The sequence below is a fragment of the Zonotrichia albicollis genome, chromosome 12, assembly GCF_047830755.1.
Source record: "Zonotrichia albicollis isolate bZonAlb1 chromosome 12, bZonAlb1.hap1, whole genome shotgun sequence".
Classification (NCBI taxonomy): Eukaryota; Metazoa; Chordata; class Aves; order Passeriformes; family Passerellidae; genus Zonotrichia; species Zonotrichia albicollis.
The window spans coordinates 5,771,181-5,791,458 of record NC_133830.1 but is presented as its reverse complement, the minus strand read 5'-3'; the positions used below and the strand labels follow the sequence as shown (position 1 = coordinate 5,791,458).

General features: G+C 43.2%; 1 protein-coding gene across 2 annotated transcripts in view; it reads left to right on the top strand.

Moving 5' to 3' along the window:
- Positions 1-20,278, top strand: part of SLC25A26 (solute carrier family 25 member 26) — an 81,287-nt gene that overhangs the window by 42,093 nt on the left and 18,916 nt on the right. For both annotated transcript variants that reach the window (XM_074550410.1, XM_074550409.1), the window contains one exon: positions 14,031-14,075. In XM_074550410.1, coding sequence (XP_074406511.1) covers positions 14,031-14,075 — 45 coding nt within the window. The remainder of the gene's footprint in view (positions 1-14,030; positions 14,076-20,278) is intronic.

The following is a 20,278-nucleotide window of genomic DNA, read 5'->3' as shown; positions in this document are numbered from 1 at the left end:
CTGCCTCATTATTTCCCCCAGACTTGTTTGCTTGGAGTTGAGCTGACTTGAAAAAGGGGTGAGGGTGCTCAGCATCACTGGCTTGGTGCAAAAGTTCTGCACACAGTGAGATTTCTTGAGTTAAAACCCTTTGAGAAAAAAGTGGAGCAAGGGTGCAATCAGTTACAGTGCCCTTCTGATTTACATTTTAGCTGTGCCATTTCCTGCACCACAAGTGACTTCTGCTGCAAAAGCATCACAAACACAAACAAAACAGGGTGCTATTCAAAAAAAGCCCCTGTGATTAAACTGGCAATGCCATATTGTTGCTGTGAAGAATGACAGATTGCAAACAACTCATGTGAGCAAAAAATAATTGTGATGCTGGCTCCTCGCTTAGGGGTGTGAGCTGGAATAATGCTCTGCAAAATCCTTTCAGTATAAACTAACATGTTTCTTCTTTTAAGTTTTACCACAAGGTATTTGTGCTGTATTGCAGAGGTTTTTGGAAGTGTGCTGGAAATATTTTTCATGCAAAGCAAGTGGCAAAAATTAAACGTTCAGGAATGCAGCTGAAGGGGCAGTCCAAGCACCCTGAGCATGTCCTGGTTTGCTTGAAATATGGTTGCCCTTTCCAGGCACTCAATTCATCTTGAGGCCAATTTTCACAGTGCTCAGTGCAGAAATGGCTGTTATGACATGCCCTGAACCAGCTCTGGTTCAACTTGTGTAAATTCTACATGTGGGGTGCTTTTGGAGCTGACAGGTGGAATTTTATTGTGATCTTATTTAACTATTCTACCACAGTAAAGGCTTTTGGAATTGCTCTGTGTTGCAAGGCAAAAGCATGTTTTTTACTTTTTTTGTTGTTTTTTTAAATCATATCTTGTAAAGGCTCTTGTTCAGGGTAGGATCTCCCCTGTGTTCAGCTTATCTGTGGGCACAGACCATCATGTCAGGATCTTTTGTGTCTACAGGACATTTCCAACATAACAGGCTGTTTCCACCATGTCCATCAGCATTTCAGAATGAATTTGGGAACCTCCTTTCCACCCCAGATTAGTCCTGGGCCTGTGACAATAATGGAAATTCCATGCCCATGGCAGGGGGATTGGAATGAGATGATCTTTAAGATCACTTCCAACCCAAACTATTCTGTGGGTCTATGACTTCCAGACAAACTCAGGTCATTCACTGGCATCAGGTCAGCTGAGTGTTTAAAATTGCATGTGAGAACACAGAATCTGCACAGTTCTGCAGGTTTCTTAATTCTTTTCATGATCCCACTACCAGCACATGGTGATACTATTTAAAGAAAGGTGTTAATGGAATGATATCCTTTGATTGGAAGCCACAGTTGATTTTTGCTCTTGTATGAGTTCTGCAGATTTTGGTTGTTTTGTCTGAAGTGGTCTATTAGCACTTGCCCTGAGATAAAAATTGCTTTTTAAGTGAAGAAAGGATTTTGGCATGAGTCAGAAAATCCCAGGGAAGATAAATGAATAGTGTAATTAAAATGCCTTCAGGCTGAAACATTACGGGAATTGTAATGTATAGTTTGCTAATCTCATTAGAAAAAATCCTGGTTTAAGTCACCTGGTTATATTATATGCTGCTAACACCAGCCTGCTCCTTCTCAGCCCAATAAGTTACAAAATTATACTGCAAAAGGCATTTTGACATCAGCAATGCAAGTGTATTAGGCAGTAGCATTGCTTTCCTTCCTTTTCTCTTTGGTTCTTAATTTGCTTGGTAATTTTTCTTTACCCCACTGCCTGGTGCCAGTTCCCTGAGTCCAAGTTGCAACTTCTGGGACACCATGTCTTTGATCAGGATAAGTATTTTTTATTTCAGATGCTGCTTCACAGTTTTGTTGAATTACTTTAGGCAGATGTATCCCAGCCAGGCTCAGGGTGAAAGGAGCATTATCAGCACCCAAAATAAGGCATCCAATCCATTCATGAGGCTGCAGGAATAGAAACAAATAGAGAAACCTAAGGGTTGGTTTCTCAACAAGTTTCTACCCTACTGTCCAGAGAAAAGGTGAAACTTCAGGAGATTGCTCATGGCTAGGGAATGTCTTGACTATTTCTCCAAGCAACATTTTTGTGTTCACTTTTTTCCCTCTCAAGTAATGCTTGTTAGCATGAAGATTATTTAATTGCTGACTGCTTCCCAGCTGGAAAACAACTGTGGAGACTGTGGTTCAAATCATATATATGTAAATGCCATTGATTTTGTCTGTGTATTGCAGTCACAATCCTGCACCTACCCACACAACCTGAGCCATGGCACTGTGAGTTTGTGAATGTACCTGTGACAGCAGGGAACTGGCAAATCTGCTGTCATGGGCATTTGACATGGCTGCAAAGCTAGTGAGGAAAAGAAATCATCTCAGTGAAACCTTCTGGGTGCAGAATTTAGATGGGTTGAAGCTGTGGGAGCAGCATTTCCCATCCCGTGGCATTTCCCATCCCATCCCTCTGGAGGCCGTGCTGCAGTGGGCGTGCAGCTTGGCTTTCTCCTTCTGCTGTCAATGTTTTCCACAGAAGGAGGTTCCTTAGAGGCACCATCAGTGCAGCAGATGCTGTGCTCAGACCTGCTGTGTGTGTGAGAGAGAGAGAGAGAGGCTGTGGTGGGATCTGATCCCATTGTGGGGCCCTGCAAGGCCCTGCTTGGCCGTGGTGCTGGAGCTTCTTGGTGGAGCTCCAGTTGTGTTGTTCCCTTGGCTTGTCCCCTCTTGGGTAGTTGAGATCATTTTGAGCTCCTCACTGTGTATCTGAAGGAACACACAGAAAAGATTAGGCTGTTAGCTGGCTTTTCTCATCAGTCACCATGTTGGTTGTAGCCCCAGATTAGCAGAACACTTTGTTCAGGCTTCAGCTCTACAAAACGCTTTGGCCCAGCTCCAGCTCTGGAAGAGCTTTTGGATTAAAGGGAAGTTGGGAGTGTGAAGAAGAGCATGGAGTTCTGAGAACTTGTGTTTGGTATTTAACACTTTAAAGGTTAATCTTGCTGCCATTCAGCAATAGTGAAGGCTGTTGTCATGGTGTAACCCCAGCTGGCAGCTCATCCCCATGTGGGGTGGGGGAAGGATTGGAAGGGAGAAAATGAGAAAACTTGTGAGTGGATTCAGATTCAGGCAGTTGAACAGGTAAAACAAAATCCAATCAAAGCTACACAAGGAATTAATTCACTATGAGGACAGCAGGGACGTCTCACCTAATGGGGACTTGGAAGAGAAATGCCATCCTCTGAACATCCATCCCCCCTTCCTGCTTCTTCCCCAGCATGACACCACATGGTCTGGGATGTCCCTTGGGGTGGTTGGGGTCAGCTGTCCCTGCTGTGTGTCCCCTAACTCCCTGTGCACCCCCAGCCCCCTCTCTGGTGGGGTTAGGAGCAGGAAGGGCCTTGTCTCTCTGTGAGCCCTGCCCAGCAATAACTAAAACATCCCCGAGTTACCAACATCATTTCCAGCAGAAATCCAAAACACAGCCCCATACTGGCTGCTGGGAAGAAAATTAGCTCTAGCACAGCTAAGCATGTGCTTAAGTGCTTTGGCAAACGTGGAGGGGATGATTTATATGGTAAAGTGGAAACTTGGTAGCATCTACTTTGGTGATCACAGCTCCAAGCAGGATTTCACAGAAGGAGCCTGAGCTGCTGTGGTGCTCTGCAGTTCTGTTCCCTCAGGCCCTGCTGATAGCCCAAAGCTGCTCCTGGGCTGTGTGAACAGGGCTGCAGGATGAGCAAATGAGCAAAATGAGGGTTTGTGTGTGCTGGGATGTTCCAGCTGTTTAGCTGTCTTGCCCACCAAAGCACCCTTGTTGCCCTTGATCTCATTCCCAGGCTTTTGCAGCCTCACACACTTTCCTCCCATCTGAGCTGGGTAACCAAGTGTGAGAATTTGTTCTGGTTTAGCTTATTGGTTAAACATTGTGGCTATGAGAGATTCTCAAGGCAGACAGACATGAGGTGCCTCTATGGAGTCATGCAAAGGAGCTCAAAGGCTTATGATTAAAGCATCTTCTCCATAACTGGATTAAAACAAATCATTGAGAGTCGTGACTTTTATTTCCACAGTTCTTACACTGTGATGCCATTGTACAAGAGGGTTTAGGTTCCTTTGAGGCAGCCTGCAAGAGGCTCCTGAGAGCAAACCCTCCCTGCTCTGTGCATGCTGGATTTGTGCAGCCAGCACAAATTGAAGTTTTTTCCCAGCTTGCTGACAGGCAGGAAGTTGGGGGATGCAGCTTTTCCCAGGGGCTGGATTGCCATGGACGAGGCTGCACGTGCACACCTGGGAGGGCAGAGGGTCCCAGGTGGCCAGCAGTGTCCAAGCCCACATCCTACAGCTGCTACCTTGGGCTGGGGCTGGAAGAAATGCTCCATTAGGAGCGGAGTCACTCTGCAGCTGCATCAGCAGGGAGGTCTGCTGGGTCCAGGGGGCTTCCTGTTTGAATAGTTACAGAGTCTGCAGAATTGGTTAAACTGTCAGAAAAGAGTTATAGAGGGTAAAAAAAAATAAAAATAATAATAAAGAAACCATCCTTCCTGTATCTGTACATGCATTGTCTAACTGCTCCTTTGGGATCAGCCAAATGCTTGCTGGGATTTTTCAGTTCACTGTAATGAGGTTTAGATTAGGTCTTTTGTGATGTAGAATCAGATTAAAGTTTGTGGAATTGTAGCAGGAAAGTTTTCATAGGTAAAAGTTAAGGTAGTAGGTAATTTCACTTCTTCAAGATCATGTCCTGTGGTTGGGCAAAAGCAATGCAACTGTTTATTAAAACAGCTGAAAATGGTACCCACAGAAGGAAACATAGCAAAGCTCCATTTTGTGCGATACAAAATTCTGAATCTGAAGTAAAATACCTTTACATGGACAGTATTTCCTGAATTTGACATTAGTCTGCATTTTTTCTCTCTGCCACATGATGGAGATAATGGTGTAAGATACACAAACAGTACTGCACAGGCCTTACACTTCAGGGACAGAAGTTTCAGCTTGGTTTATAGTAGTTGTTTCATTGATGTTGATTTTGCACTACCACTGATGGAGTAGTTTTCTCAATAATATCCATGAAGTGTTTTGTTTAAAACAATGTTTGCTTATTTTTCTTTTTTTGGTACAGTTTGGATTTTTCCTTTTTTTCCTCCACAAGGGCAAAGAAGCAGGAATACTCGTACCAAATAACCAAGGGTAGAAATGCAGCAAAATGCCAAAGTCTGTATTTGGTAAAACATTCAAAAAAAACTTGATTAGCTTACATTAACTGTATTGGGACTTAAAATTGTACTTAAATTTAATGGTTTGGGCTCAGATATAATTAAGGCTGTTGTGTATTTCAGTAAAAGCAAGGAATTTGTAGCAGTTCCTGTTAAACAAGTTTAAATAAAGGAAATCCTAGAGCCAGCTCTTGCCATGAGTGGGATATGTGCATTCTGGTAGAATCCAGATTAGTTGATTTTTGTGTAGTGCTGTAGAACCTTTGCATCCACCCTCTCCTCTTTTCTCCATCTTTAGCATCAGTCCTGATCCAGAAGCTGTCAAAGCCACATGTGCAAAATTCCCAGTGATTTCAATGCCTTTGGACCAGGCCAGTATCCAAAGGCAGAGATGAATTTCCTCTTGGAAATTGTTTTTTGAGTGGTACTCAGAAATCTTCTGGCAAGGGATGTATTTAATTTTTATGGTGAGAGCTGCTGTGTGATATTTGTAATCATAATGTAGTAACAAGACATTTGTAACAGAACTGGTATAGGTTGAGATATATCCAAGATGAGAGAAACACTTGTTTCTTCCCAGTCTGTTTTTTTTTCTTTAATTTTTTTTCTTGTGGCTGTTACTCTGAGGACAAGAGTTCCTTTGCTGATGTCAGTGCAATTACAGCTGCACTGTTTTCCAGTTTCTTAGACTGAATATTTGCTGGATGAAGCAATACTCTCACTCCTCTCCACAGATCCACCTGCCTTGTGATTCAAACATGCTGTCTTTAATTCAAATTCTGGGTTCAGTTTTGGGCCCCTCACTGCAATAAAGACATTGAGGGGCTGGAGCTTGTTCAGAGGAGGGAAAGGAGCTGGGGAAGGGTCTGGAGCACAAGGAGAGGCTCAGGGAGCTGGGGGTGCTCAGCCTGGAGAAAGGAGGCTCAGGTGGGACCTCCTCACTCTCTACAAGTCTCTGAAAGCAGCAGCCAGGTGGGATCAGTCTCTTCTCCCAGGTGTCAAGTGCCAGGGGGAGAATAAAAGGCCTCAAGCTGCACCAGGGGAGGTTCAGATTGGGCAGCAGGAAAAAATTTATTCACTGGAAGAGATGTCAAGCATTGGAAGAGGCTGCCCAGGGAAGTGGTTGAGTTCCCATCCCTGGAGGGATTTAAAAGCATGTAGATGTGGCATTTGGGGATGTGGTTTAGTGATGTGCTTGGCAGTGCTGGGTTAACAGTTAGACTCAGTGATCATGGAGGTCTTTCCCAACCTAAATGATTCTATGATTTTATGAATCTATGCTGCCTTTTTAATTCCTTGTGCTTGGGTCCTTTTATAACCTGCAAAATTCTCACTCGAGGAATTGTTCAATTCTGATGCTGCAAGTCCATCACTCCAGTGCCCACTAGTGAATGAGTGGAAGCTAGAGTTTCCAAGTTTGTATTTAGAGGCTGTTCCTTGATAGGGACCTTCCATTAGGCATTTTAAAAATTATATTTACATTTAAAATGCCCCATGTATGAACAATGTCCATTAAAATGCTCTCAGAGTCAGGGAACTGATGCTGCCCAGACTGTCTGTGTGTGCACCCACGGGTCGATGTAATAACTCCTTCAAATGTTGGGAGTTTTCCCTCAGAAGACTTCTTCCAGCAATGCTGCTCTCCATGCTCTTGGGTTCTGCTCCTGTTTCTTTCATGAGAACAAAGATTAGTCCTTCATGCCCCTAAACTCAATGCATGTGCATGACTTAAAGGCATTACCTACCAATAAATGGGAGATTAGCTGTGGCTTGTGCGTTTCCTGATCACTGCAGGTTTTTTCAGATGGCTCGTTGTTATCCCGTTTCCTTTAACGATGGGACACTTTAATGAGTTTGCCATCTGACATACATCTGCTTCCTGTTAAACAATACCTTCATTCTTCTGGAGCTGCTAAACTCATCTTTTATCCTACAAGATTTTTATCTGAGCCCTGAAAACAGCATGTACCAATCGGTGTCAGCATATTCGTTTACTTGCTGAGGGGTTTTCTTAATATGTTGTTGAAAATTAATAGCAAAACAGGCATCTCCTTTAATGCTTATTTGTTGGAAAATGGGAGAACGGGGATATTATTTGTGTAATTAGGGGCTGGTCAGTCCAGCTCATGTTTGAAATCCAATAAAATCGACTTTTGTGGCTGACAGTCTACAATCTCTAATAGTTATTCTGTTCTCCTAGCAGAGTAAGAAGGGGCTGGTTCAAGAAGGGGTGTGGGGTGGAATGTGAGGCTGTTAATGTTGTTTCTTTGAGGAAAGAGCCTTCAATAGCTCAGTGATGGTCTGTCTCACGCGTGTGCAAAGTTAGGGCTCTGCGATCATCAGCATCTCTTAAATCAATCCAGCCTGCATTGAGTTTGTGCATCTGCCTCAGTGCCTCTCTTTTTCCCATGTTTTGGAAACATGCGCTCGTGCTGGATCTCTGACTATGTCTTTCCCCTTCACTGGTCAATATTGCCCCTGCAGAAAAACATTTTTTTTCCTTTATTTTTCTTTGATTTTTTAATCCCAGAACCTTTTTCTCATGGAGGAAAAACTTAATTTTCCTTTTACTTATCTTTACTACATAATATGCCCTATAAGTTGCTTTTAGAATGAGTGTGTGATGCTATTTAAGAGGAAATGTGGATGTGAAGTTCTGCCACACAGGTCCACAGGACATCTGTGAGAATGGCTTGTAACCAAATTAAGCAACCCTGTGGGGCACATAATGTTTTGTCTAGGAAAGGAATTTAGTTCCAACCATTCACATATGCCAGGTGACAAGTGGAAATACTTTGGGGTTAGAGCTGGGGAAATGTAGGAAGCAAGGTGCAAATATTTATTTGAGAGTTAGCAGATGCCTGAACCAGAAAAATTACTATAATTCTGGAATTTTGTACTTCTTCCCATTTATAGCTTGCAGTTTTCTCCCAGCTCACACAGGGTTAATGTTATTTGCTTGAAAATGAGGGAATTGCTGATTACTTCAGGTGGCTGCTGGTGCATGATCTGAAACCTTTGTTTTAATTATACTCTTGGCATTGTTGAGATTGATGTTTCTACCACCCCAAACGCCATTCCTTTGCCTCTGGCAGTGCTGCAGAGCTGGTGTTCAGCACTGAAGGAAGGGCTGTGAAAAGTTGTTTGTTGCAAATGCAACTTGATAGTTTTCCCTGTGATGGCTGAGCTTCCCGTGGGGTTCCTCCACCTCTCTGGCTTGGGGGTGCTGTGTGTGAACTTGGTCCTTCACTGTTTTCCTTAAGGAGTGGAGCCAAAACCTCTTCCCTGGTCATTGCTGTGCCAAAGTTGTTAAACCTGCCTGAAAAGCTTTGTTTGTTTTTGCATCAGTGTTTATTAACAAAGCCCTCCATCATTTGTTTAACATATAAACTTGTCCTTTCTTTCACCACACTCCCAACCTTCCATCTCACAGAGCTGCAGGAGCACAGCTGATGGCTTTGACAGTCTTTCATTCATGTTCAGGTTACAAATTACCTTTTTATAATTCAGTTCCTTGTGGAGTCTGCAGTTTTTCAAGGAGGGCCTGGGGGACAATATTAGTTGAAGCTTTGAAAGAAAGAAGTCTACTTTGTCAGCTCTAGGGTATCCCATCGATGATGGGTCCTAGACACCTTCACCTTCAGTCAGCAGAAAAGCTGTGAAACCTCCAAATCTTCTTGGTGGTGGCTATTGCTATGACCTCTGATGTGACCAGGGGCCAGCCTTGCCTCATTTCATGCTGCCTTTTCAAAGCCCATCCAGGGGAAAGTATATTTATAGCTGGAACATCAGTTTATCCTAATCCAGATGGACTGGGCAAGTGTGTAAAGAATTTTAGGAGGGCAAGACACTGAACCAAATTTGCTAGGATTATTAACAGAGATCTTTAACTGCAGTGGGCTGACAGGGTTGTTTTATTCTGCTTTAACTTGAACCTATTAAAAAACCCTTCTATCTTTTATAAAGAAGGTAGAAAAAAAGAGATTGTAAAAGGGACTTAGGTAGAGGGGAGTTTGTTCTGAAATTTGCTGTGTATGTATCCTTAGAAAATAGTATATTTTTGCTGTACAGAAGTGGCTTATTAGACTTTTCTTTGCAATTACAGCAGAGAAGGCACAGTTTGGCACAGCAGCTCAGTACTCCTCATAAATACAGGCTGGAGAGTGATGGCCCCTCTGTCCCTGTCCTGGTGAGTGCAGGTGACAGGTTGGGTGCAAGTTTGAGAGCTGCCCCTCGAGGATGAAATGGGCTCTCCCTGAATGAGCAGATGTTCTTGCTGCTGGCCTTTGTGACATTCACACTCTAAAATCCCCTTCAGAAGTGTTTGCTTTCCTCCCATTGCTGTTCATGTAGGGAACAGTGGGGTGTGGGTGAGAGCAGTTCCTGGGATGGAGGTGCATTTTCAGGGACACTGAGAAAGCTCCTACAAGGTGAGCCTGTTCCTCCTCTGGCTGTTTATGCCAGTCTCTCCTCCAGTATTTACTCTAAGGTTTATAAAAATAGATAAGTCTTCTGGAGAGCAAAGCCTGCTGAACTGGGGACAGGGAAAACCTGAATAAACAAACATGTGCCACAGATTAGTAAGAACATCTGCAGGTTTTATATTGTTTTGAGAACACATACCACAGTTTTTCAATTCTTGTGCTTTTCTAGTTTCTCCCTTTCTTTCTGTCTCTTTCTTTTCTTCTTCTTTTTAAATATATTGCTAATAAAGGTTGGAGGTAGGAAGCACAGCTGGATTCTGCATGACATGCCACTGTTTAATTTCTAGCTCGGAGGATGAGAAGAAGAGTAGTTTTATTGTATCCTAGAAGAGAATAAAGCCACATGCAAATTCCAGCCATGGACATCTGTTTCCTCTTTGTGTGAAAGAATTCTCATATTTGGAAGGGAATCCCAGTTCTGAAGGGGCTGATGAGGTTTTGATTTTTTTTTTCTTTTGGTTCTTTCCCCCATTCTTTGCCATTCCTTCAGCTTGCTGCCCTTGCCCTGGCTGCTGTTTTCCTCAGCTTGCAATTTACCATCAGATATCAACTGGGTGAATTTTCAGTGTTATAGATACACAGTACTTTAAAGCGTTGTGTTGTAGTTACAAAGAGCTTTATTAAGTTCCTCCTTAAATTTCTTTTATTTAATTAAACAGTATTTAGTGGGAGGACTTTTGCTCTGTCATCAATCTTCAGTACTTACAGGTTGGTATTTTTCTTTGGAAGTGAGATGTGTCTGCTGCTGTGGTGGGGAAATACAGCTATTTCTAAAAGTAACTTGTTAAACATAATCATTTCAAATTCTTTGTATCAGGGGAATTAAGTAGATATGTAGAAATAAGCATCTGCAAAGTTCATTACCTTCACTTAGGCATCAGGTGCTAAGGACTACAGGGACCAGAGTAAAGGATAATTTCACTAACCTATAAAACATTTTAGAATAATTATTTGCAGCTGTCTGGGGGCTTTAAATTTGCCTTTTGTGTGTGTTTAAGGGTTGACTCTGATGAACAAACAGCATAGTTATATAACATTAGGCCAGACATGAGAACTGGTACTCTCTGTCTATTTTATATTAATGTCAAATGAGAGGTTGCTGGAACTTGCCAGGGTTTCATATTTGCTGGCAGCAAGTTACCCACATGTGTGGACCACATTTTCATTGTTGCCTTAGCCTATTTCAGGCAGAAATATCTCTGCCTAACAGGGTGTGATTCTGTTCATTGCTGAAGAGCTTTTCTTTTAAGAAGATGCAAAATACAAAAAGGAATGAAATGCTGTAAGTGTTCAAATTCAGAAGTGCCCCCAGACTGCAGGATTTTGTCACGTCTGCCGTGGAGGAAGAATAAAGGGCAAGGAGCCATCTGAAGGCTTTTCATGGGCTACCCTCACAGAGCTATTTCTTTTTGCATATATTAATGCTACTTTTGGGTGTGGGCTGTTTAGTCTGGTCTCTTAGGGAGATGAGGCTTATGCAAGCAGGGTGTTTGCACACATGGACACACAGCAGCCTGCACAGCCCTTCCACAGCTTGACCACGGAAATGTGACGGGAGGGCAGAGGCTGCAAGGATAAACAGGAGTTCTGATAACTGTCCTGAGGGGAAAATAAAGGTGATTAAAGGGTTTGAGGGAAGGTTTTCAATAGGAGCTGAGCAGGGCTGTGGAATAGATCTGGAGAAGAAATGTGATGGAGGTCCCTGTCATGGGAAGATTGCCGAAGGCGGCTTGGAAATGGTTTGGCTTCAGAGAATCTGACGACAAAACCCAAATCCACAGGAAGACAGAGTCCCTTTCATTGCAATAGCCATGAAATTGCTTGTGTGGGTTTTGTTTTCTAGTCAGGATGTCAGACAGGATCCAATGGGTAACTGCAATAAATGTAGGAGATCTCCGTAGGACATTCTTAGGGCAGCAAAGATGCTGCTGCTCTGCTTGGTGGTGGTGGTGCTTCCTATTTTGTTTGTGTTTTGCAAGTCTTTAAACTCCAGTAAAAGCATGACTTATGAATATTTGAATGTTTAGAGCCTTATCCTGCAGCCCTGCTAGAGAGGAGGGAGCCCAGTGGCTGTGCAGGTCACCCTGGCACACATCTGAAATCTGCATCCCATGGGGCACCTGGAGAAAAGGGAAACCCATAATCCCCATCCAGCCCCGAGCAGGACACGGAAAGCAAACACCACCAACACTGAAAATCAAACAGCACTTGTGAACAAGTTTCCCCTTTGATTGAAATGCTTCTAGCTAAGTAGATATAAAGGGGATTATGTCACAAGCTTCCCTTGTTGTCTTATTAACAGCTGCTTAATTTTACCACTCATTCACAAGCATAAAAAAAGCAAAACTTGGAGGCTGCGTTTGAAAGCTTGTTTTGTTTGGTGTACAGCTGGATACAGAGCGTTTCCTTTTCTCTTTTTTAATAAATTTGAAGCAAATGTATTGGTTATTGTTACTTATTTTTTCCCTATTTTTTTGGTCTAGATCATAGAAGATTATGTTGCTTTTCATTTTACATTGCAAAGAAATCATTCCATATAATTTCAGTTCAACAATGCTGCAGTAGCATGTGGGTGTGTATATATCTTCTCATAAGTATATTACCACACATTACTGTCAAAGAGCTGGGCTTTTTCACCCAGTATTAAAAATGAAATTTAATTGCTACACTAGAGTTTCAAGACCCTGATAAATAAGAGCCATGTCTGACCTTTATTTGGGGCTCTGAGATGCCACCAGGGATATTGCTCGTTGTCCAAGATGACAAACTTCCTCTGAGATTTCAGTTTGTCAGCTCAATATACAGCAGTGACATTGATTTCTTCTCACTGCCATTTCCTGCCTGAATAGATAACAAATTTTCTGTGGCAGGTGTCTGTCAAGTTTAGTTTTGCCTGGCAGATTAACTTAATAGACTCATTTATTAATCATTACTTGCAGCACAGAGAAGCAGACAATACTCTTTGTCTCCTGTGATGTTGAATGGCTGTTCCATTTCAGATTCCTTTGTGTAGCCTGAATTTGGGTTTAATAAGCCATTCATATCTCTAGTGAATGTTTTTAACCTGACATCACTCAGAGCAAAGATATCTGCATTAAGTAAGCATGGTCCATTTTGTGTATCTACTCCTTTTCATGGTGAAAGATGTGTAAGTGCTTTCTGAGACTAAATAATTTGATATATGAACTGCCAAATCAGCCTAAACAAGGGGAGAAATTAAGAAAGATAAAAGTAGAAGAAAACAGGTAGTTGGAGGAAGATTGGAGTCTGGGGTTGACTGGCTAACAAAGCAGAGATAATGCAGCTTTAGGAAGGGGCAAAGCAGACCTGCAGATACAGCTGTAGGGTGATCCTAGGACAGGCCAGTGCTTTCCTGGACACCCTTTCCTCTGAAATATCCTGATATTCAGCCTGGAGATGGCAAAGGCAGGGTTGGTACCAGAGGTAGAGTAGTTAGAGGTGCCTCTCTACCAGAGGTAGAAGTCCTGTTAGACAGGACTTCTCTGAGTGCTGAAGGACAAGGAAGAATTTAGTAGAGGGCTTTGCAAAGGAGGAAATACAATAGAAGGCATAACCTTGGAAAGTGATGTCTCTTGTTGCACAGTGCTTCAGTGTGCTCACAATGCAAACTGAGTGATGAGCTGAGATTTTTATCAGGGCAGGATCTGTGAAGGACATGGAAATGCCTGTGCACTCCAGGGACAGGAGGCAGCAGGAATGAACCTAGACAGAGATGCAGAGATGCTGCTGGACAGGAGAACCCTGTGTCACAGGCAGAGAACCACCAAGCTTCTCCCTTTTAGCTGGGCTATGCTCGCTTTCCACAACCTGCCTTTAGTTCTGGTTCATGGGAGACCATGGGACATGTTCAGGAACGTTTCTGCAGCTGATGCCCAAGGGCACAGCCCTGGTTGCAGCACAAGAGCTCAGCATCTCTGAGTCTGCACTGCTGAGGATGTTTTCTGCCAAGCTGTGCTCCTGGCCTTGGGAACGTGTTTCTTGAACCATCCTTATGGCTTTCTTGGCTGGCTGACAAACCCAGAATGTCCCTGCACTAGATCACACTGCTTATTGCACTTCTAGGCCACCCTGGTAACAATACATTAACCTCTCAGCAGGGAATGTGATAAACAAAGTAAAACTGCTTTAGTGAAACCAGTCATTTAATGGCAGCTTACATAAAGTGTCCGTAAAGATTTGTAAGTGTAATAAGCTGCAGTTCACTGGCAGAACAATAACTGTTCCTAATTTAGCCAGTTGAGGAACATGCTAACCCAATTTACTTTGGTAACATTGTGTTGTTGTTCTTTTTTTTTTCTTTTCCCACCTCTCCAGATTCCTTTCTCTCTGGTGCAGTTTCCCCTCTGGGAGTCCTTAAAGGTAAGTTCTCTTTTAGTGATGGAAATATAAGTTATACATTTTGCAAAGGTTTTCCATGGTAACTTATGTAACTACATTATTGTGATTTTGAGTGTGTTCAAGAATCAGCAATTATGTGCCAACTTACCTGTGCATGTGAAGATCGTATGCCTAATATCTGAAAAATAACAGGGAATATCTGACCACTGATCTATGGCATGCAGGCTAGATTTTACTCCCAGAATTCCAGAAATTTTATCTTCAGCTCTAACATTTTAAACTGCTTGAAAACAGTGGGAGCCACTTTGTGTTGTGTGACTTCTTTTTTTTTAAATCATTTTATTTTAATTTTTTTTTAGTGTTTTGGTCTTCATGGTAAAAGGAAATTGCAAATGAGAAAACTGTTTCAGCCTGGGTTTTGTAAACATCACTGAAAAGATACTTTGGTTGGCTGCATGTACTTTATTTTAAGGTCATTTAAAGAAGGTGTCAATGATGATGTTTTAACAGTGCAGTTGTTACCATGGTCAGAGACAGAATCTAGATTTTTGAGTGGAGGGTTGGATTTGAAGATGTAATTTCTCCATCCCTCTGTATTTCCTTGAACTCACTGCAAAAAGTGCAAGGAACGGTTTTTCGAGTACTTGGAGGTCATGGGGTGGAAGCACAGAAAATTATTGCAGATCATTAAAAACATTGTAGTAAAATGTATTAATAAAAGAGGAGCTGGAGAGAGAAACTTTCTTCTTGGTTGGAGTGCTGGGCTCCTGGGCAAGCTCAGCACAGAGACCCAGAGTGGGATCCTGTGTGCTGGACTGGGACAGCAGTTTGTCCTCTTGCTGTGTGTCTGTAGCTGGGGCTGTTTGGGGAGGACAAGCCCCCAGAGTGAGTATTTGCATGTAGAGGCTGCAGGGAGTTCAGTTTAAAGGTGAATCCACAGGCAGGAGGAGCATGAAAACCATCAAGAGCTTTGGCCGCAGTGGGGATTCTGTGGGTGCTCCAGGAGCTCAGCCTGCTGTGGGGTCTGGGTCTCATCCCACTGCTCAGGGAAGCTGGGGCTGCCTTTTTAGGAATCTGCTTCCCTGGCAGTGTCCAGGAATGGCTTTCTGTAAACTCCTCAGTGGTGCTGGCCCAGCCTGCTGGTGGTTAGTGCAGCAGGCATGTGTGGGAGCAAGAGGTGGCAGTGCTTTAAAAGTGTGGTGTCCATGCCAAAACCACATAAACCAGCACCATCATGGAGCTGTTTGCAGAATGTAAAGTTGTTTTAACTAATGTCCACCTAGCTGTGACAGTAAAATGTATTGTTTACATTACAGGCTTTAAAGAAGACAGTTTGAATTTAGCTAACTGCAGGAGTGAGTCACTCAGGATGAGGCATCATGTTTAATCTCAGGAGGTCAGTGCAGATCTGAAGAGAAACAAAACTTGTGTCAGTTTGTTCCACAAACCTGTTGCATTATATTCTTCTGATGTGAAGTCAGGAGTAGAAAACTGCAAAAATTAGTCTGGCACACTCAGTCACTTTGGCTCAGCACAGGGAGAGAGCTCAGGGTTGGTCATATCAAAGCCAGGCAGTGAAAGCAGAATACATTTTGTTTATCTGAGGGAAGCTCTTAAAAATTGTCCTGACAGTATAACAAAGGATGAAAATCATTATGGTCCCATCAAGAGGATAAATGTGGCCAGTAACAGCACTGGAGTGTGGCTGAGGGTGTTGGGCTCTTCACCTTCTCATGGGTGCACATGAACAGACAGTAATTGCAAAGAAATAGAAATGCAGAGGACAAGAGAAAAATGGCACAAAGGCTGAACAGAAAAGAGTTATTGAGATGATGCCTGAGGGACTGCTCTGCACTGGATTAATAGGATTACTTGAGAAAGTAACTGTGGGAGCAGTTGTGTATGATGTGTGTGGGCCATCTCACGAAGGAGAGTAGAACAAGAGCTGTGGCTGTGTCATATTTAAAACCATTACTGTGAAGTGACATAAGCTGATGGAAGAGACTCAGTCCTGATTCCCTGAACAAGGTAATCATCATAAAAATAAGGAAAATCATTCCACTGTGAAAGGACAGTTAGAGAGGCATGTGGAAGAATAAAAGAGGTTCCTTTTCCTTCAGATATTTGCTGACTGCAACCAGCAGCAGGGTGTTAAGCTTAAAGAAGCCTAATAAAGGCTTGTCATAGGTAGCAAATGGTGTATTTCTATACCCCATTTTCTCTATCTGCTTTACTCCAAGCTGCTCTGGTTATTCCTTATGCTTTAGTCACAGAATTTACATGCACAGTTTTCTCCTGTCTGTGAATATGCACCAGCTGTCCCCTGTGAGAGCTGCATGCCAGGCACTGGGCTATGTTAAAAGAAGAGAGAACACTGTATAATTACTGAACTATAATGTTACCTTGGCAGTGGGTGCTGGCAAAGGGAGGATTGCAGTAATTAGCAAGAAACAGAAACTGCTTCAAATACTGGCATTGCTGATGGTGACTCAGGTGAACACACAAGTCAGGAACAGGCAATAGGCTCCTTCCTTAGTTCACAATGACTCAAGAAACAAGAGTAAAGAAATTATGATGGTACTTTCAATTTTAAAAAGTATTTTCTTTTTTTCTTTTATTAAAAATATTTTTATTTAGGTAGCATCCACTGTGCTTAATGTCATTTCTCTTCCCAATTCTCAGTTTTTCCATATTTTGTTTGAGGCACAGATGATTGCTATCAACCAAAGGAGAGAAGTAAACTTCTATGGTGTATCAGATTTTAGGACCCTCACCAGCTAGGATGAGTTAGTGTAGCTCTTTTCTGTCTCTTTAGTCCAAGCCTTACAGGTAAAACAGTCTTGAATTCTTCTCAGAGTTCAGGGGAAGAAAGGATGTTACAAATTTTATTCACTTTCTGCTACACCAATCCTCAGAAGAGCACCATGGCTGAATATTACTGTGACAGTTTGGTCAGGTTTGGATTCTTTTATGTGGGGTTAATGCTTCTGATCCCATCTCAAAGCCAGGTGGCCCTGAAGAGAGGCAACAGAGCATAGATGTGGTGTGCTTCCCAAATACCAGCCAAGCACAGAGCCTTCCATATTAGTTCAGGTTTTGGAATTTATGTTGTAAGATAAGTCCCCTTGTTTGCTGCCCTGGAATTTCCAGGGTGCCTCAGTGAGTTGCTTTGGAAATACCATATGTGTGTTCCTTATTGTGGGAATTTCACACTGTGGGCTGGGTGTTTGGCATGAAATTGTTGTGGGTGACAGGAGCCTGGTGCAGCTCCTGTGCTCACCCTGCTGCCAGGGCTGTGCAGTCTCTGCTCAGATGGCTCTGGCCCTGTGGAGCCCATCCCTGCAGTCTTATCTTTTATTCTCTTCTGTTCAGACATTTTATTTGGTGCTTGTAATCATCATAGCCAAGTTCCTACCAGCAGCAGTAGTGATTTATTATTTGTTTCATGTTTTAATCCTTCTCTTTTAGAACTAACTGAGAAAAAAGACAACTTTCAGTTCTGCTAGAGGGCTATTACAGACATACAGGCATCAGGTGTTTTGGGGTGTTTTTTCAATAAAATAGCATTTTAAAACCCTACAGAAACATTTGAGTCCAGAAACATCTTATCAAAAAAGCCTGTTTCTTAAGGCTCAGTGGCAATGGTCAGGTCCCCCAGAGAACAGTGCTGTAAGATAAACCCTTCCCAGGTGAAACAAGACTCAGTCCTCTTGGGTTTTATGTTTCTGCATGTTGGCTGTGCTTCAGAGCCTCTGAGAGTTACTCAAATGCAGCTGCACAGGGAGAATGGTCTCTTTATAGAGCAAATGTATTGTATGTCTGCAGAAAAGGCTTTGGTAGCCAGGGAGGAGGGAAGGAGCAGGCAGCACAGGAGGACACAGGTCTCAAATGAGTTGACTTGAAAAACAAGGGGGTTTTTGTTTGTTTAGTTGGTGGATTTTTTTAAGGAAAACAAACCTGCTATCCTGGGAACCTTTTGTCTTTCTCATTAGACAGGTCTGACTCTTAAGATGAAACACTTGGACATTGCTAAAATTGTGGAACATCAGGGCCAGCCAGTCCGGTCCCTACAAACCCAGCCTCTCTGGGAGGGCAGGCTCACACTGTGCTGCTCTGCTGGCCCAGGAGCTTCACAGAAAGATAAAAATCTTCAAGTGACCATGCTCCAGGTGATGTCTGACTCTTCTGGCACTCAACAAGGCCAGGATTTCCCTCTTTGAGTGCTGAGCAAAGTTTAGGGCTCTCAGACTTTCTGCAGTTCTAGTGAGTCTACAAGGTTTTTTTTGTCACTGGTTTTAGCAATAAAATAATTTTCTCAAATCTGTAGGTGTCACGAATTAAAAGGTGTTACACAAAAAGAGAATGGGGAGAGTCCAGCTGTTCTCCTGGGAGGCTGAGCAGGATGAGAAAATTGGTTGGGTCAGAACAGGAGTTCCATGGGTTTGTTCTGAGCTGGTTTCTGGCCACACAATGGAGAGCAAGTTTGGGATCAGGTCCTTTGTTTTCTGTTCAGGTGCAGCTGTGACTGTAGGCAGGAGGCATTTGTGTGGAGGGGAATGTGCTGGTGAGCTGAACCATAGATCTGGAGGAAAAGGCACATGTGCTCATTTGCTTGGTTCCCTTGGCTCCCCCTCCAGAGAGCTCAGCTGCTGGGGGCTGGGGTAGGCAGCAGAGGGTGTGAACTGATTTTAGAGTCAGCTCAGCCTTGCTCTTGGTCATCAAGTGCAGAGTTTGAGACACATCTTGAAGCTTGCTGTGCAAAGACTGCTTGGTGGTGGCTTTCTGTGGAGAGTGAACACTCTGACCTTGGTTGAAGCTCATTGCACCTGATTTTTAAAGTTAATAAGAATGAAAGGTTTACAGAATACTTCTGCCCAGGCAGCTGGGGTTCTCAGCAGTAATATGTGTTTATAACTCCACCACTGAATCCATAAACCACATGCTATTTCCCTCCCAAAATTTACAGTCAGATCTGTTGCTGCTTAACAGGGCAAGTAGAAAATAGAGGCGTGTAGCCAAACTGGGCCCTAAATGGCTCTTTCCCTGCCCTACAGGTAGGTGACCATTTTCCCTTTTTCCTGGAGAAGCAGTCTAGTATTTCTTTCCTCTGTGCTCAGCTGCATGTAAGTCAAGAGCAAATGAAAGCCAGGCCCAGCTTTAAAGCCATTTCCTCCCAGGCAGTGCAGTAAGTGTTCTACCATGCCTTGCTCCCTCTTGGACTAACAGTTGGGCTGATTTTGGGATTAAATCCTCGTGATTAAATAGCACTGAGTGCCATTTGCTGAGGTGCTGAATCAGGAGAGCAGCCTTGCACGGGGTGCTGGGGGTGGGATGTAACGTGTCCATGCCATGAGCAGAGCTGCTGCATTTTTCTCACAAAGGAACAATGCACCCAACAGCTGTTGAGCAAACAGCCCTGGCTTTATTGCTGCCACAATAAGTGTCATTCACACCATCCTGGGGCACAGCCCGAGGAATGCTGCTCACCATCTGCACCAAAGGCAGAGAAACAAATGCAGGCCTTGCTCACAGCACTGCAGGCACGTTTGGGAAAAGTCAGATGGCCTTGGATCATCAATACAGCATTTCAACAGAGCAGAGGAAAACAGGCTCACACAGTCTGCAGATACAGAGCCAGATTGTGATGCCCTCTTGGGCATGGCCAGGCCACAAGAGGTTCTCTAGAAGTTGCTAAGCTTGCCAGTGACATCTGGGGATGTCTGAATATTGAAGGTTTGATTTGGACACTGGTTATTTGCTAAAGAACCTTAGCAGATTTATGGAATTCTTCCATGTAATTTATTCACACACACCTACAAAGCACAGATCTATTAGGTAAGAGCAGTGCAGGTGCTCAAGAAAAACCCTGCTGGCTTTAAAGTGATTTTTCAGAAGTGCATTTTCCCTCCCCATATGTCCCTTTGTGCCGTGGAAACTGAGTGTAGCTGTTCTGCCTTGCCATGGGAACACAGCTTCGAAGAACATTTCCTTTAACCAGGCTTTTAGCACATCCATTTTGATTTACATCCAAATGGGTCACAGACATCAATGCAGTATTATATGGGCAGAAAAAGGGAATGAAATGCTTTTAACATGAAAAATATGCTCTTGCATATAGGCCAACTTTTGTTCTCTTTCAATTTATCTAGGATTTGGGTGGGTTTAATTCTAGGACTGAATTCAGCACTGGCATAAGGGAGCACAACTCCATTAGTGCAAATGGA